This window comes from Gorilla gorilla, chromosome 10 (genome assembly GCF_029281585.2).
Source record: "Gorilla gorilla gorilla isolate KB3781 chromosome 10, NHGRI_mGorGor1-v2.1_pri, whole genome shotgun sequence".
NCBI classification, from domain to species: Eukaryota; Metazoa; Chordata; class Mammalia; order Primates; family Hominidae; genus Gorilla; species Gorilla gorilla.
In genome coordinates, this window is record NC_073234.2 from 39,050,641 (window position 1) to 39,068,894 (window position 18,254).

An 18,254-nucleotide genomic window follows, 5' to 3' on the forward strand; every position below is an offset into this window, starting at 1 on the left:
ACAATGTGGGAAAGGATTACACAAGACTAAGGATTCTAAGAGGTCACAATCACTGGGGAGCATCTTTGAGGCTGGCCACCACAGTCTACCCCCCTGGCCCCCAATGATTCACAGTTCCTTCCCCCAAAATACAAAATACACTCAGCTCTTCCAAAGGCCCCGACTAGTCTCAATTCATTTTAGCAACCTGGAGTTCAGAAATTTGTCATCTATAATTGACAAACTATAAATTTTCTTTTTTTTTTTTAATTAAAGTTTTAGGGTACATGTGCACATTGTGCAGGTTAGTTACATATGTATACACGTGCCATGCCGGTGCGCTGCACCCACCAACTCGTCATCTAGCATCAGGTATATCTCCCAATGCTATCGCTCCCCCCTCCCCCCACCCCACAACAGTCCCCAGAGTGTGATATTCCCCTTCCTGTGTCCATGTGATTTCATTGTTCACTTCCCACCTATGAGTGAAAATAGGCGGTGTTTGGTTTTTTGTTCTTGCAATAGTTTACTGAGAATGATGACTTCCAATTTCATCCATGTCCCTACAAAGGACATGAACTCATCCTTTTTTATGGCTGCATAGTATTCCATGGTGTATATGTGCCACATTTTCTTAATCCAGTCTATCATTGTTGGACATTTGGGTTGGTTCCAAGTCTTTGCTATTGTGAATAATGCCGCAATAAACATACGTGTGCATGTGTCTTTATAGCAGCATGATTTATAGTCCTTTGGGTATATACCCAGTAATGGGATGGCTGGGTCAAATGGTACTTCCAGTTCTAGATCCCTGAGGAATCGCCACTGACTTCCACAATGGTTGAACTAGTTTACAGTCCCACCAACAGTGTAAAAGTGTTCCTATTTCTCCACATCCTCTCCAGCACCTGTTGTTTCCTGACTTTTTAATGATTGCCATTCTAACTGGTATGAGATGGTATCTCATTGTGGTTTTGATTTGCATTTCTCTCATGGCCAGTGATGGTGAGCATTTTTTCATGTGTCTTTTGGCTGCATAAATGTCTTCTTTTGAGAAGTGTCTGTTCATGTTCTTCGCCCACTTTCTGATGGGGTTGTTTGTTTTTTTCTTGTAAATTTGTTTGAGTTCATTGTAGATTCTGGATATTAGCCCTTTGTCAGATGAGTAGGTTGTGAAAATTTTCTCCCATTTTGTAGGTTGCCTGTTCACTCTGATGGTAGTTTCTTTTGCTGTGCAGAAGCTCTTTAGTTTAATTAGAGCCCATTTGTCAATTTTGGCTTTTGTTGCCATTGCTTTTGGTGTTTTAGACATGAAGTCCTTGCCCATGCCTATGTCCTGAATGGTAAAGCCTAGGTTTTCTTCTAGGGTTTTTACGGTTTTAGGTCTAACGTTTAAGTCTTTAATCCATCTTGAATTGATTTTTGTATAAGGCATAAGGAAGGGATCCAGTTTCAGCTTTCTACATATGGCTAGCCAGTTTTCCCAGCACCATTTATTAAATAGGGAATCCTTTCCCCATTGCTTGTTTTTCTCAGGTTTGTCAAAGATCAGATAGTTGTAGATATGCAGTGTTATTTCTGAGGGCTCTGTTCTGTTCCACTGACCTATATCTCTGTTTTGGTACCTGTACCATGCTGTTTTGGTTACTGTAGCCTTGTAGTATAGTTTGAAGTCAGGTAGTGTGATGCCTCCAGCTTTGTTCTTTTGGCTTAGGATTGACTTGGCGATGCGGGCTCTTTTTTGGTTCCATATGAACTTTAAAGTAGTTTTTTCCAATTCTGTGAAGAAAGTCATTGGTAGCTTGATGGGGATGGCATTGAATCTGTAAATTACCTTGGGCAGTATGGCCATTTTCACGATATTGATTCTTCCTACCCATGAGCATGGAATGTTCTTCCAATTGTTTGTATCCTCTTTTATTTCCTTGAGCAGTGGTTTGTAGTTCTCCTTGAAGAGGTCCTTCACATGCCTTGTAAGTTGGATTCCTAGGTATTTTATTCTCTTTGAAGCAATTGTGAATGGGAGTTCACTCATGATTTGGCTCTCTCTTTGTCTGTTGTTTGTGTATAAGAATGCTTGTGATTTTTGTACATTGATTTTGTATCCTGAGACTTTGCTGAGGTTGCTTATCAGCTTAAGGAGATTTTTGGCTGAGACAATGGGGTTTTCTAGATATACAATCATGTCGTCTGCAAACAGGGACAATTTCACTTCCTCTTTTCCTAATTGAATACCCTTTATTTCCTTCTCCTGCCTAATTGCCCTGGCCAGAACTTCCAACAGTATGTTGAATAGGAGTGGTGAGAGAGGGCATCCCTGTCTTGTGCCAGTTTTCAAAGGGAATGCTTCCAGTTTTTGCCCATTCTGTATGATATTGGCTGTGGGTCTGTCATAGATAGCTCTTATTATTTTGAAATACGTCCCATCAATACCTAATTTATTGAGAGTTTTTAGCATGAGGGATTGTTGAATTTTGTCAAAGGCCTTTTCTGCATCTATTGAGATAATCATGTGGTTTTTGTCTTTGGCTCTGTTTATATGCTGGATTACATTTATTGATTTGCGTATATTGAACCAGCCTTGCATCCCAGGGATGAAGCCCACTTGATCATGGTGGATAAGCTTTTTGATGTGCTGCTGGATTCGTTTTGCCAGTATTTTATTGAGGATTTTTGCGTCAATATTCATCAAGGATATTGGTCTAAAATCCTCTTTTTTTGTTGTGTCTCTGCCTGGCTTTGGTATCAGAATGATGCTGGCCTTATAAAATGAGTTAGGGAGGATTCCCTCTTTTTCTATTGATTGGAATAGTTTCAGAAGGAATGGTACCAGTTCCTCCTTGTACCTCTGGTAGAATTCGGCTGTGAATCCATCTGGTCCTGGACTCTTTTTGGTTGGTAAGCTATTGATTATTGCCACAATTTCAGCTCCTGTTATTGGTCTATTCAGAGATTCAACTTCTTCCTGGTTTAGTCTTGGGAGAGTGTATGTGTCCAGGAATTTATCCATTTCTTCTAGATTTTCTAGTTTATTTGCATAGAGGTGTTTGTAGTATTCTCTGATGGTAGTTTGTATTTCTGTGGGATTGGTGGTGATATCCCCTTTATCATTTTTTATTGCGTCTATTTGATTCTTCTCTCTTTTTTTCTTTATTAGTCTTGCTAGCGGTCTATCAATTTTGTTGATCCTTTCAAAAAACCAGCTCCTGGATTAATTTTTTGAAGGGTTTTTTGTGTCTCTATTTCCTTCAGTTCTGCTCTGATTTTAGTTATTGCTTGCCTTCTGCTAGCTTTTGAATGTGTTTGCTCTTGCTTTTCTAGTTCTTTTAATTGTGATGTTAGGGTGTCAATTTTGGATCTTTCCTGCTTTCTCTTGTGGGCATTTAGTGCTATAAACTTCCCTCTACACACTGCTTTGAATGTGTCCCAGAGATTCTGGTATGTTGTGTCTTTGTTCTCGTTGGTTTCAAAGAACATCTTTATTTCTGCCTTCATTTCGTTATGTAGCCAGTAGTCATTCAGGAGCAGGTTGTTCAGTTTCCATGTAGTTGAGCGGTTTTGAGTGAGATTCTTAATCCTGAGTTCTAGTTTGATTGCACTGTGGTCTGAGAGATAGTTTGTTATAATTTATGTTCTTTTACATTTGCTGAGGAGAGCTTTACTTCCAAGTATGTGGTCAATTTTGGAATAGGTGTGGTGTGGTGCTGAAAAAAATGTATATTCTGTTGATTTGGGGTGGAGAGTTCTGTAGATGTCTATTAGGTCCGCTTGGTGCAGAGCTGAGTTCAATTCCTGGGTATCCTTGTTGACTTTCTGTCTCGTTGATCTGTCTAATGTTGACAGTGGGGTGTTAAAGTCTCCCATTATTAATGTGTGGAAGTCTAAGTCTCTTTGTAGGTCACTCAGGACTTGCTTTATGAATCTGGGTGCTCCTGTATTGGGTGCATATATATTTAGGATAGTTAGCTCTTCTTGTTGAATTGATCCCTTTACCATTATGTAATGGCCTTCTTTGTCTCTTTTGATCTTTGTTGGTTTAAAGTCTGTTTTATCAGAGACTAGGATTGCAACCCCTGCCTTTTTTTGTTTTCCATTTGCTTGGTAGATCTTCCTCCATCCTTTTATTTTGAGCCTATGTGTGTCTCTGCACGTGAGATGGGTTTCCTGAATACAGCACACTGGTGGGTCTTGACTCTTCATCCAATTTGCCAGTCTGTGTCTTGTAATTGGAGCATTTAGCCCATTTACATTTAAGGTTAATATTGTTATGTGTGAATTTGATCCTGTCATTATGATGTTAGCTGGTTATTTTGCTCGTTAGTTGATGCAGTTTCTTCCTAGTCTGGATGGTCTTTACATTTTGGCATGATTTTGCAGCGGCTGGTACCAGTTGTTCCTTTCCATGTTTAGCACTTCCTTCAGGAGCTCTTTTAGGGCAGGCCTGGTGGTGACAAAATCTCTCAGCATTTGCTTATCTGTAAAGTATTTTATTTCTCCTTTGCTTATGAAGCTTAGTTTGGCTGGATATGAAATTCTGGGTTGAAAATTGTTTTCTTTAAGAATGTTGAATATTGGCCCCCACTCTCTTCTGGCTTGTAGGGTTTCTGCCGAGAGATCTGCTGTTAGTCTGATGGGCTTCCCTTTGAGGGTAACCCGACCTTTCTCTCTGGCTGCCCTTAACATTTTTTCCTTCATTTCAACTTTGGTGAATCTGACAATTATGTGTCTTGGAGTTGCTCTTCTTGAGGAGTATCTTTGTGGCGTTCTCTGTATTTCCTGAATCTGAACGTTGGCCTGCCTTGCTAGATTGGGGAAGTTCTCCTGGATAATATCCTGCAGAGTGTTTTCCAACTTGGTTCCATTCTCCCCATCACTTTCAGGTACCCCAATCAGACGTAGATTTGGTCTTTTCACATAGTCCCATATTTCTTGGAGGCTTTGCTGATTTCTTTTTATTCTTTTTTCTCTAAACTTCCCTTCTCACTTCATTTCATTCATTTCATCTTCCATCGCTGATACCCTTTCTTCCAGTTGATTGCATCGGCTCCTGAGGCTTCTGAATTCTTCACGTAGTTCTCGAGCCTTGGTTTTCAGCTCCATCAGCTCCTTTAAGCACTTCTCTGTATTGGTTATTCTGGTTATACATTCTTCTAAATTTTTTTCAAAGTTTTCAACTTCTTTGCCTTTGGTTTGAATGTCCTCCCGTAGCTCAGAGTAATTTGATCGTCTGAAGCCTTCTTCTCTCAGCTCGTCAAAGCCATTCTCCATCCAGCTTTGTTCCGTTGCTGGTGAGGAACTGCGTTCCTTTGGAGGAGGAGAGGCGCTCTGCTTTTTAGAGTGTCCAGTTTTTCTGTTCTGTTTTTTCCCCATCTTTGTGGTTTTATCTACTTTTGGTCTTGATGATGGTGATGTACAGATGGGTTTTCGGTGTGGATGTCCTTTCTGTTTGTTAGTTTTCCTTCTAACAGACAGGACTCTCAGCTGCAGGTCTGTTGGAATACCCTGCCGTGTGAGATGTCAGTGTGCCCCTGCTGGGGGGTGCCTCCCAGTTATGATGCTCGGGGGTCAGGGGTCAAGGACAAACTTGAGGAGGCAGTCTGCCCATTCTCAGATCTCCAGCTGCGTGCTGGGAGAACCACTGCTCTCTTCAAAGCTGTCAGACAGGGACATTTAAGTCTGCAGAGGTTACTGCTGTCTTTTTGTTTGTCTGTGCCCTGCCCCCAGAGGTGGAGCCTACAGAGGCAGGCAGGCCTCCTTGAGCTGTGGTGGGCTCCACACAGTTCGAGCTTCCCGGCTGCTTTGTTTACCTAAGCAAGCCTGGGCAATGCCGGGCGCCCCTCCCCCAGCCTCGCTGCCGCCTTGCAGTTTGATCTCAGACTGCTGTGCTAGCAATCAGCGAGACTCCATGGGCGTAGGACCCTCCGAGCCAGGTGCGGGATATAATCTCGTGGTGCGCCGTTTTTCAAGCCCGTCGGAAAAGTGCAGTATTCGGGTGGGAGTGACCCTATTTTCCAGGTGCCGTCCGTCACCCCTTTCTTTGACTCAGAAAGGGAACTCCCTGACCCCCTGCACTTCCCAAGTGAGGCAATGCCTCGCCTTGCTTCGGCTCGCGCACGGTGCACACACCCACTGACCTGCGCCCACGGTCTGGCACTTCCTAGTGAGATGAACCCGGTACCTCAGATGGAAATGCAGAAATCACCGTCTTCTGCGTCGCTCACGCTGGGAGCTGTAGACCGGAGCTGTTCCCATTCGGCCATCTTGGCTCCTCCCCGACAAATTATAAATTTTCTATAAGCCTTTGAAGACATATATTCCGAGACCCCTAGTGGATGCCTCAAACTACAAATAGCACACTAATCCCTATATTCACTATGTTTTTTCCTTTACAAACATACATACCTATGACGAAGTTTAATTTATTAATTACGCACACTAAGAGATTAACAATAGCTAATAATAAAATAGAACAATTAGAACAATATACTATAATAAAGGTTATGTGTATGTGGTCTCTCAAGGTAGCTTATCATATTGTACTCACCCTTTTTCTTGTAATGATATGAGATGATTAAATGTCTACCTGATGAGAAGAGGGGAAGTGAATGATGTACATTGTAACGCTGCATTATGCTACTAATGCCCTTCAACAAAGCACTGTGACAGTAGATTGATAACCAAGATGGCTACTAAGTGACAAACGGGAAGGTAGTGTATAGTGTCCATGGGGAGGACACGGAGTGGGATGGCATCATGTTACTCGGAATGGTGCACAATTTAAAACTCATGAATTGTTTATTTCCAGAATTTCCCACTTAATATTTTTGGACCATGGTTGCTTGCAGGTAACTGAAATCGCGGAAAGCAAAACCATAGATAAGGGGGACTACTGTAGTGCCTCTTGATCTATAGGCCTGTGAACTAAGAGACAAGTTTTCTGCCCCCCATACACACAAAATAAAACGATGAAGCACACAGAACATAGCCTTTTAAATATTCCTGTTTTATAAGAGGGGAAATAAGAGGTACAAAGGAATCAATGGTCCATAACGATTATGAAATCTACCTGGACAAATACTAGAAATTCCTTGACTGGAACTCAGTTCTACCCTTGCCTGAAAATTATTCTATCTAACATTTGGTTCTGTTCTCTGAGTTATCCTTTTTTCATGCATTAGCACATGCTTGAAGTTAAGTAAATTTTCAGCCTCATTCCTACTTATTGGAGTTTGGGAGGTCAAAGGCATCTTTCATTTAATACTGCTTCTGCAGTCCAAAATGGCAGTGGTTCTGCGAGGTTAATTCGAAAACAATGTAGATCTCCACTGGATCTTACTGGAGTTCATTCCATTAGACAAAAGCCATATCCACAAATGTTCTGTAGGATAAGTCCTCTCTACTTTGGCTTTATGCTGAGAAAGCTAAGGGGTTGCCCGTAAGCTTCTTGAAGCCCTCCTGTTCTTAGAAGCCACATATTGAGAAGACACCCTTAATATTAATTAATATTACTACTGACAGGACAACCTCTAAGTTAACCCTTAAATACTTTATAGGGCCTTTTGTCTGAATAGTACTGTGAGGCATGACCTTTGATTTTTCTGAGGTAACTTACAGTCACACCCTTGGCTGCCAGACTAGATCATACTTTTTTTCTGAGAATACTCTGAGTTTTATCTTTGCTCAGAAACACTTCTTAGTATTAGCACCGTTTGCCATCTGGAGGGACTAGGAATCTTCAAAACTAGTAAATATTGGCTCTGTTTTATTGAACAATCCTTTCTTTAGTGTATTTCTCTTCTCTCACATCTGACTATAACCAACACAAAAAGAAACGAGGCAGTACTTTTAACACCTTGGCAGACCTATAATTTCATTAAATACTATCTTTAACCTTTCAGTTTACTGCAGGCAACATGTTGCTAAACTTACTCTACCACTGTATAACAAAGACCACTTTCTACCAGTTTCCAGTAAGACTTTCCTCACTTCAAGTTCTCACTGGCAGCTATCTCAAAGTCTAGTAATCTACTAACGGTTTGTTTAAGGCCCTTTAAGCTTTCATTGATACTCTTAAAGTTCTGACAACCTCTATTCACTGTCAGCTCCAAAGCCACGCCACATTTCAAGTTTTCATATCAGCACCTATTTACAGGTACCAAGATTAGTATTAGTTATCTATTGCTGCATAATAAATTACCCCAAAATTTACCAGCTTAACACAGCAAACATTATCTCACAATGTTTCTGAGGGTCAAGAATCTGGGAGCAGCTTAACTGGGTTGAGTTGGTGTAGAGTTTCTTATGAGGTTGCTCTCAAGGTATGGCTGGGGTTTCAATCATCTGAAAGCTAAACTAGAACTAAAGGATCCACTTCCAAGGTCACTCACATGGTTGTTGCAGGCCTCCGTTCCTCTCTATTGGCCAGAGATCTCAGTTCCTCACCATGTGGGCCTCTCCATAGGCTGCCTGAGTGTCCTCGCCATATGCAGTTGAATTCCCCGAGTGAGAAATGAGAAAGAGAGACAGCTAGAGTGCGTGTGCACCCAAGATGTAAGCCGCGGTGTTTTTTTATAACCTAATCTCAAAAGCGATGTACCATGAGTACTGCTATATGCTATTGGCCACACAGACCAACCTCAGTACAACATGGAAGAAGAGTGCCCAAGCATATGGATATGAGGAGTTGGGGATCACCGGGGAACACAGTAGAGAATATTATCTTAACTTACATGCTAACACTATTATGTAGTTAATTCTATACACATTTTCAACTCCATAAAAATTATTATTAATGTTTTCAACAGTCCATCTTAAGACTTACTCACAACATTTACATTTTGTCAGTCTACACTGTTTTCCTGCATCTCCAAGCTTTCATCTGGAATAATTTTCCTTCCATTCTTAAGATTATTTTGTAGTGCCTTTAATACACGTCTGCAGGTAACAAATTCTATTAGTTTTCATTTGAAAATGGCTTTTTTCACCTTCATCCCTGAAGGATTATTTTCTTAGTCACAGAATCCTATATTGGCAGTTATTTTCTTTTAACATATCAAAGTCCATTGTTTTCTGGCTTCCATGGTTTCTCTTGAGAAATCATTATTTTGTCTTATCCTTATTTTGAAGATAACATGTCTTTTTCTCTGGCTATTATTAGAAATTTTTTTGCCTTTGCTTTTCAACATTTGTACTAGGTACAGTTTTGTTTGTATTATTTCAGTTTGGGATTCATAGCATTTCTTTAATTTAAAGCATGACACCTTTCTCAGTTTGGGAAAATTCTCAGCTATTACCTCCTTTGGTATTAGTTCTACCCACTCTTTCTTTCCTCTCCAAGATTCCAACTATATGTATGCATGTTAAACTTACTTACTGCATTCTATTTATGCCTTAGCTTTTTTCTGTATTTTCTATTCTTTTGTCTCTCTAAGCTTTAGACTCTATATTTTCTATTGACAAATCATTTAGTTTACAAATTTTCTCTTCAGTTCTGTTTGGTCTAATAATTTTATTCCCAAACATTAAATCCATAAAATTTCCATATTATTAGTTTTAGAATTCTATTTGCTTCTTCTTTAATAGTTTTGCCCTACTTCCCATCTGCCTTTTTTTTTTTTTTTTAGCATAATAAGCCCACTATTCTAAAATCTACTAACTCAATTACCTGGGTTTCTTATGGGTCTGTTTCTATTGTCTGCTGTTTCTCTTGGATTTTGATTCCATCATATTTTCTGCTTATATCCTTGCTTTCTTTTTGTCCATTCTTTGAGTGTTGACACTACAAATGACGCATTTTAGAGATCTTTGAGGTACAGGAAGATGTTTAACTTGGTTTCTGCATTATAGCTAGGGGAACCACCAATCCTAGATGCTTTAATGCAATCAGAGATGGGTAACATTCAAAGTTGGGCTTCAGACACTATAAGCTGGTCTATTTACTTCTTTGAGTTCCACCTGCATCAGTCATGTGGGCCACAGTGAAAATGCAAATGAAATTCCCAAATTTAAGTGTGATTAATTAAATTTTACTGCAGATTTAATGTTGTAGGAAATTGCATCTGTAATAAGAACTCCAGGCAATGTAATATAGCACATGAACATTTGCAAACTATTTTACAGGTTGAATATATTTCATTCACCTTGTTAAAAATAAGTATGTGGTCTCCCAAGAGATTTGTCAATGTTTTTTTCTTTCTACTTGTGTGAAATTTTTGATTATATTTTACTTTGTTATTAGACACAGGTTTCAAGAACTCTCAATGAGGACTATTTCAAAGAGTAATGGCAATGAAGTTGGTAGTTGATCTGTTTATCATACTGAAGACCGCTAGTGTATAACGTGCTACATTTATAAGAAAAAAAAGTGTATCATTAAGATTAAAGGAATACAGTTTAATACCTTTAGAGATATTTTGGACACAAATTTTCCTTTATCCTAGGAATGAAATAATTCTAGACAGTTTTACAGCTAAATAGGCTACCTTTGATCAAAACACTCAATTCTCCAGCAACTATAGATAAAGCAACTAGATCATTTCACAGATCTATAAGGCTAGCATTCCTACAACAGAGAAATTCTAATTTTGAAGTGGCTGAGTGAAACTAAGGAATAAAACTAAACAAAAATAAATAAAAGGTACATTCAAGATCTATTCAGAAAATAAGATCCAAGGTTGGCTTCTAATATACCTAAAACCATGGATACACAAATACAAATTGTTAATATGGCAACTTTGTAGCATCAATTCCAAATAAATTCAAATATAGTTAGGTCTACCAGAGGTTTTTTTACCCTTATGTTACCTAATCCAACTTTTTAATTGTTTCTATGTGGTGGGGGATGGGGGGAGGGTCGGGGGACCCAAACCAGATACAAAATTATGCCAAGAGATTTTGGTCCCTTCTCAGCCTCCCACCCCTCCTACAATAAATGATCAAATACATGTGTAAGGTTCACTCATTTACCTTGAATATTTGGTATTCTACTACAGCAACACCCTTACTTATTGCTTTTTAGTTCCCTAAAAAAACGAAATTGGTTATTCTTAATGTTTCTAGACTACAATTTTAAAATGTTAAAGGATATGAAAAAAAATCTACATTTTCAAGTTTAAAAAATTTTTATGTTCCAAAAAACATTGCTTCAACTTTTAGTTTCTTCATTGTTTTCTAATTGTTTTATCAAAAACAGTGCAGCACAGAAAACAGGGTCAGGTTGCCAAAGTCTGTATCCTGATATGACTTTCTAAAATAACTAGATCCTAACTTTTTATCCTCATTTCCTACTACTTACCTTACAGAGTTTTCTCTCTATATATAGAGGATTAATCAATAATACATACTTACAATAGCGGCTAGCATAAGTAAACCTTCTTAACATGTTACTTGCCATTATTGTAACACAGTGTACGGTTATTTTGCTGGCTTTTTCTCTAAGATAAGTGATAAAACTTCACAATTCATTGAATTAATAATAAAATGTGAACTAATCAAGAAAAATAATATTTATAGTCAGTTATTATTAAAATGTACCTTTCGTGCTATTGGCTCTTGACCTTCCATCAATGTGTACCAGCTGACAAGTTTATTCCAACCTTCAGTTGGCAACAGTATGTAATCCAATTCATCAATAAGATGTTCCTTAAGTGACTGGGCATCACCATCTGCAAAAGAAAAAATAAACTCAATACCTAACTCTAAATACTTTGTTTGGACACATTACAAATTAAACTCATGAAGGCTAATTTAAGTATTTAAAACAAGTTTTAAGCTCTAAAGCAATTCAGCTCCCTTACATCAGGGGTGTCCAATTTTTGGGCTTCTCTGGGCTGTAATGGAAGAATTGTAACACTAACAATAGCTGATGACCTTAAAAAAATCATTTAAAAAATCTCATAATGTTTTAAGAAAGTTTACAAATTTGTGTTTGGCTGTATTCAAAGCCATCCTGGGCCGCATGCAGCCAATGGGCTGCAGGTTGGACAAGCCTGCCATACATATTTCAAAATAAACTATTGCTTTAAAACTTTCAGTTTGTACCATAAATCAAAAAGCAATATTTAAAAACATAATTCTTTTATTAGGTTCTTTAAAAAATACTATGGAGTAACTGTTAGTCAAGAGACTTGACAAAAGAGTGTTTCCCACATATTTTGAGTAGCAGAGATCCCTCATATGGTAACAATATTCATTCTAGCATCAGCTTTTGTAGGAAATTCAGAAGCAAATCAACAACATTTTACAATGACACCAAGACACATGGGCTAGGAACCATGACAGAAATCACAAATGGGCATCTTGTGAACCATTTCATTATTCCAGAAGGCCCACAATCTGGATTTCTCCCAAGAACTAAAATGGAGGTAATTCTTCAGATGTGATTCTAATGCACAGTCCACTTTCAAATTTCTAGCTAGACTAAAAAAATTTAGTACAAGACAGGCCACAGATCTAGAAGAAATTTCTGGAACCATACCTACATCACAGTCCTAATCTGAGACTTGTTATCTGTCCATGTGAATTTTTAAAATGCAGAAAGAGGAACAGAAATATCTCACTGAGTTATATCCAACTTAATGGAGATTTTTCTTGTCCTAAGTTAGTCTTAATTAACAGATAGGGAAAGCAAAATTGTTGTTGGTAGCATTTCAATAATGAGAACACAGTATTCCCCATAAGATATAAACAATATAAATCAAGAAGTGAGAAGAAACCTGAGGGATTAAGAGAATGTTACTTATTCTGTGTTTTGCAACTATAGTCTACTTTGCATTTTCTAGACTTGTACATGAAAACAGTACTTGCTTTCTGTTACTATAGACGAATTTGCAATTTCTAGAGTCTTACATAAAAATAGTATGTCCTCTTTTTTGTTTGGCTTCGTTCATGCCATGTAATTATTTTGAGATCTATCCATGTTTTTACATATCAATACTTAATTTCTTTCAATTGCTGAGTGGGATTTCATTGTATGGATATGCTACATTTTGTTTATCCATTCAGGTGTTGATGGGCATTTGAGTTGTTCACAACTTTTTCTATTACAAATAACACTGTATGACCATTTGTGTACTATCGGTCATATGGATAAAATGCTTTCATTTATTTTGGGTAAATTAGGAGTGGAATGACTGGGCTCTATAATAAATGTATGTCTAACTTGTTAAGAAACTGCCAGACTATTTTCTGAAGTGCTTTTATGATATCACATCGATAGAAACAGTGTATGAGAGTTCTACTTCCTCTACAATCTTGCCAACACTTGGTATGGATCAGTTTCCTCATTGTGGTTTTAATCTTCATTTCTCTAATATGAATTATGTTGAGCATTTTTGCACGTGCTTTTTGAAACCTATATCTTCTTTGGTGAATTATGTGTTCAAATCTTTTGCCTACTTTTTCCATTGCGCTTTATGTTTTCTTCAAAATGAGTTTTATAAACGTATATTCTACAAACAAGTCTTTTATCAGCTACGTGATTGTAAATATCTTCTCCCACACTGTGGCTTCTCTTTTCTTTCTCTTAACAGTGTCATTTAAAGAAGCTTTTGTTACTGATGAGACACAACCACATTTTTTCTTTTAGCAACCTTGCTTTTGAATCATATCCAAGAAAACTTTGGCTAATACAACATCGCAAAGACTTTTTCCTAAAAGTTTTAGTTTTTACATTCAGGTCTATAATCCATTTTGGATTAATATTGTATACAGTGCCATGTATGCATCAAAGTTCAGTTTTTTGCAAACAGATATCCAAATACTCAAGCCCCATTTGTTTAAAAGACTATCCTTTTGCCAGTGAATTCCTCTTTTACCTTTTTCTAAAGCTGAATAACTACATATGTGTAGATCTATTTCTGGATTCTCTAATCTGGTCAATTGATGTATTTGTCTTTATGTCGATATCAACTATATTTATTATTACAGCTTTAAAATAAGGATTGACATCAAATAGTGTTAACTTCTATGATTTTATTTTAAAATTCAAAGTTGTTTCAGCCATTCTGTCATTTCATTTCCACATGAATTTTTGGATCAGCTTATCCTTTTCTATTAAAAAGCTTACTGGACAACTTAATATCCACATGCAAAAGGATGAAGTTAGAACACTACCGCACACCATATACAAAGCTAACTTAAAGTAGACCAATGGTGTAAATGTAACAGCCAAAACTATAAAACTCGTAGAAGAAAATGTAAGTATAAATCTTAACATAAATCTTTGCAATCTTGGTTTCAGCAATGCTTTCTGACACCAAAAGCACATGCAACAAAGAAAAAAAGGCAAATTGGACTTAAAATTAAAAAACTTTTGTGCTTCAAAGGTCACCATCAAGAATATAAAAAGCCCACAGAATAAGAAAAAACTTTTGCAAATCATACATCTGATAAGGGTCTAGCATCCTAAATAAATAACAAACTGAAAATACAACAATAAAAAGACAAACAATTCTATTAAAAATAGGCACAGGATCTGAACAGATATTTCACTAAAAAAGATATATAACAAGCACACAAAAAAAGAACTTATCATCATTAATCACTAGGGAAATGCACGTCAAAAATCACAATGAGATACCACTTCACACCCACTTGGACGGCTATAATAAAAAGGACAGACAAGAACAAGTGTTGGCAATAATGTGAAGCAATGAATTCTCATACACTGCCAGCAACGATGTAAAATGATGCAATGACTTTGGAAAAACAGTCTAAGAGTTCCTAAAATAGTTAAACAATGAAATTTAAAAAGACCCAACAATTTCATGTCTAGGTATCTACCCATTAGAAAGGAAAACACATTATCTACCCAAAAACTTTTACATGAATGTTCATAGCAACAATATCCAGAAGAGCCAAAACGTGAAAACAACTCAAATGTCCATCAACTGATGAGTGCATAAAGTAAATGTGCACCATTCAGTAGAAATCATTCATCTATAAAAAGAAATCAAGTACTGATTCATGCAACAACATGGATAAAACATGAAAACATTGTGCCGTCCTAAATAAAAGAAGACAAACATAAAAGAATTCATATTGGGCCAGGCACAGTGGCTAACACCTGTAATCCCAGTACTTTGGGGGACTGAGGCGGATGGATCACCTGAGGTCAGGAGTTCAGAGACCAGCCTGGCCAACGTGGTGAAACCCCATTTCTACAAAAATGCAAAGATCAGCCAGGTGTGGTGGCACGCATCTGTAATCCCAGCTACTCGGGAGGCTGAGGTAGGATAATCGCTCGAACCTGGGATGCGGAGGTTGCAGTGAGCTGAGATTCTAGCCTGGGCAACAGAGTGAGACTCCATCTCAAAAAACAAAAAAAACAAAAAAACACACATATTGTATGATTCCATTTATATGAGATGTCCAGAATAAGCAAATCCATACAGACAAAGGAGATTAGTAGTTGTCTAGAGTGGGGTGTGGCAGCAAAGAAGGGATAGGGTGTGATTCTTAATGGGTACAAGGAATGTTTTACAAAATTCAATTAGGTCAAGTTGATTAACAGTGTTGTTCAACTCTTTGGGCTTCGCGAATGTAGATGGCCAATGTCCCTTCCCAGTTTCAGGAAGTTTCAGCCATTATTTCATTCATTCTTTTTTTTTCTTTTTTTTTTTTTTGCAAGACAGGGTCTTACTCTGTCACCCATGCTGGAGTGCAGTGGTGCAATCTTGGCTCAATACAACCTCTGTCTCCTGGGCTGAAGCAATCCTCTCACCTCAGCCTCCCAAGTACTGGGACTATAGGTGTATGCCACCACCCACAGATTATGTTATTTTATTTTCTTGAGATGGAGTCTTGCTCTGTCACCAGGCTAGAGTGCAGTAGCATGATCTCAGCTCGCTGAACCACTGCCTTCCAGGTTCAAGCAATTCTCCTGCCTCAGCCTCCTGAGTAGCTGGGACTACAAGTGCGCGCCACCACACCCAGCTAATTTTTTGTATTTTTAATAGAGACGGGGTTTCACCATGTTGGCCAGGATGGTCTCGATCTCTTGACCTTGTGATACTCCTGCCTCGGCCTCCCAAAGTGCTGGGATTACAGGTGTGAGCCATCGCGACTGGCTGGATTTTTTTTTTGTATTTAGAGACAAGGTTTCACCATGTTGCCCAAGCTGATCTCGAACTCCTGTGTTCATGTGATCCGTCCACTTTGGCCTCCCACAGTGCCGGGATTACAGGTGTGAGCCACTACACCTGGCCTCAGCCAGCATGTCTTTAAATATGCTTTCTGCCCCTCTCACTTTTCTCCTTCTGGAACTTCCATACACACAAATTGGTTCATTTGATGGTGTCCCAGAAGTCACTTGGACTTCCTTTATGCTTTTTTATTATTTTTAATCCTCTGATTAGATAATTTCAAATGATCTGTCTACAAGTTTGCCAATTCATCTACTTGTTCAAGTCTGCTGTTGAAGACCTCTAGTGAATTTTTCAGTTATCGTATTCCAAAATTTGTTTGGTTCTTCATAATTTTTAGCTCCTTGTTGATATTTTAATTTTGTGAATTTTTGTTTTTCTGGTTTTGTTAAGTTGTCTATGTTTTCGTGTAACTCAGTGAGCTTTATAAGACAATTATTTTGAATTCTCTGTCAGGCAATTCATCTCTATTTCTTTAGGGTCAGTTTCTGAAGATTTTGTTTTTTTGTGTCACGTTTCCCTGATTGAGTTCTTGTAGCTTTGCACAGGTGTTTGTGCAACTGAAGAAACAGCCACCTCTCTCCCAGTCTTTATCAACTGGCTTTGAAAGGCAAATAGCTTCACTTCCACCCATAAGCCTGGCTAGAGATTCTGGGAACATCTCAAACTTTTTTTGTGGATATGTCTTTTCTGTACTTGTGTATGCAGATTCCTAATCAGAAGGATTTGTTGATTTCCTTTTTTTCAGAAGCCCATAATCTCTTCCTCCTTCTGGTATCTTACATCATACCACAGACCAGAACATTAGAGGCACATCCCACTTGTCTCCCTCTTCCTTGAGTTCTCTGCCTCCTCAAATCTTGTAGAGCTGTGCTGAGAGCAGCAAGCCACTTGCCTCTCTTCCTTTGTTCCTATCTGCCCCCACCAAACACTAGGTAAGGTAAGACAGAAGTCAGTCCTTCAAGCAGTACCCTGAAAGACTGGAACACTGGGGGTACACTCCACTCCTTTTCCTCTTCCCTGGAAGACAAGTCTCAGGTTCTATGCCTTCTCCCAATATTACAGGGTTGTGGCAGCTGCAGCAAGCCACCTATCCCTTTTCTTTTGTTGTTAACTTCCCCCAGTTATTTGAACTATGTCAGCTCTCTGGTACAATAAGGCATGACAGAAACTGGCCCCTCAAGCAGCACACTGAAAGGCATGGGCAGTGCAGGATGCCCTCACTCCTCTCCTTCCTTCCTGGGAGAGAAGCCTTAGGTTCTTAGCCTTCTCTCAATCTCTCAGAGCCTTCCAGCTGCAGCAACCACCTACCCCCTTTCCTCTGTTAACTGCCCCCAGGCATCAGAACTACGCTGGTTCCATCAGCACTCTGTGTAAGGTGATCAATTTTTTTTAGAAAACTGGCCTGTTGGGTAGTACACTGAAGGGCTGGAAAATTAAGCACGTGATCTCCCTCTTTTCCCCCAAGGGAGAGGTCCTGATCTGAGACAATCTCTCTTGAGACTAAGCTAAGACTCCTTGGAGGAGGGGCTGATGTGGGCAAAATAAAATTGTTCTTACTCATTTCAATGTTGTTGTTCTCAGTTTTGGGCTCATCTGGAGTACTACAAATTCTTAACTGGATCTTGGGTTTCTCATAAAGAGTCTGGTCCATTGTTACTTCAGTGTTTCTGTTGGGTGTTGGGGGCTGGGACTTTCTATTCTATCATCCTGCTGACATCACTTTTCTTCACATATTTTCAAGTTATGCCATTAGGCAGGTATATATTTAGGATTACTATATTCTCTTGATGAACTATCCCATCCCATTAGTCATTATAAAGTGACCTTCTATCCCTGATAATGTTCTTTATTCTGAAACTTAATGTCTCCGGCTTTTTAAAAAACAGTGTTAGCATGTGTATTAGTTTTCCACTGTTACATAATGAATTACCATAGTGGCTTAAACATCACCGATTTATTAGTTCACAGTTCTGTGGGTCAGTAGTTAAGGAGGGCCCAAATGGATTTGTGCTTAGGTCTTTACAAGGCTGAAGTCAAGATATCACCCCTGCTGGGCTCTTATCTGAAGGTCTGAGGGAGAATCTGCTTCCAAGCCCATTCAGGTTGTTGGCAGAATTCAGTTACTCATGG

The 18,254-nt window shown here is 38.6% G+C and overlaps 1 protein-coding gene across 9 annotated transcripts in view; it reads right to left on the bottom strand.

Annotated features, from left to right (window-relative positions):
* Positions 1-18,254, bottom strand: part of USP15 (ubiquitin specific peptidase 15) — a 150,715-nt gene that overhangs the window by 96,398 nt on the left and 36,063 nt on the right. For 6 of the 9 annotated variants that reach the window (XM_019039009.4, XM_019039010.4, XM_063693858.1 and 3 more), the window contains exon 3: positions 11,512-11,642. In XM_019039009.4, coding sequence (XP_018894554.1) covers positions 11,512-11,642 — 131 coding nt within the window. Of the gene's footprint in view, positions 1-8,366; positions 9,758-11,511; positions 11,643-18,254 lie in introns of those variants that run through there. The other 3 variants (XM_063693859.1, XM_031000575.3, XM_055358093.2) reach the window with 3 other exon arrangements.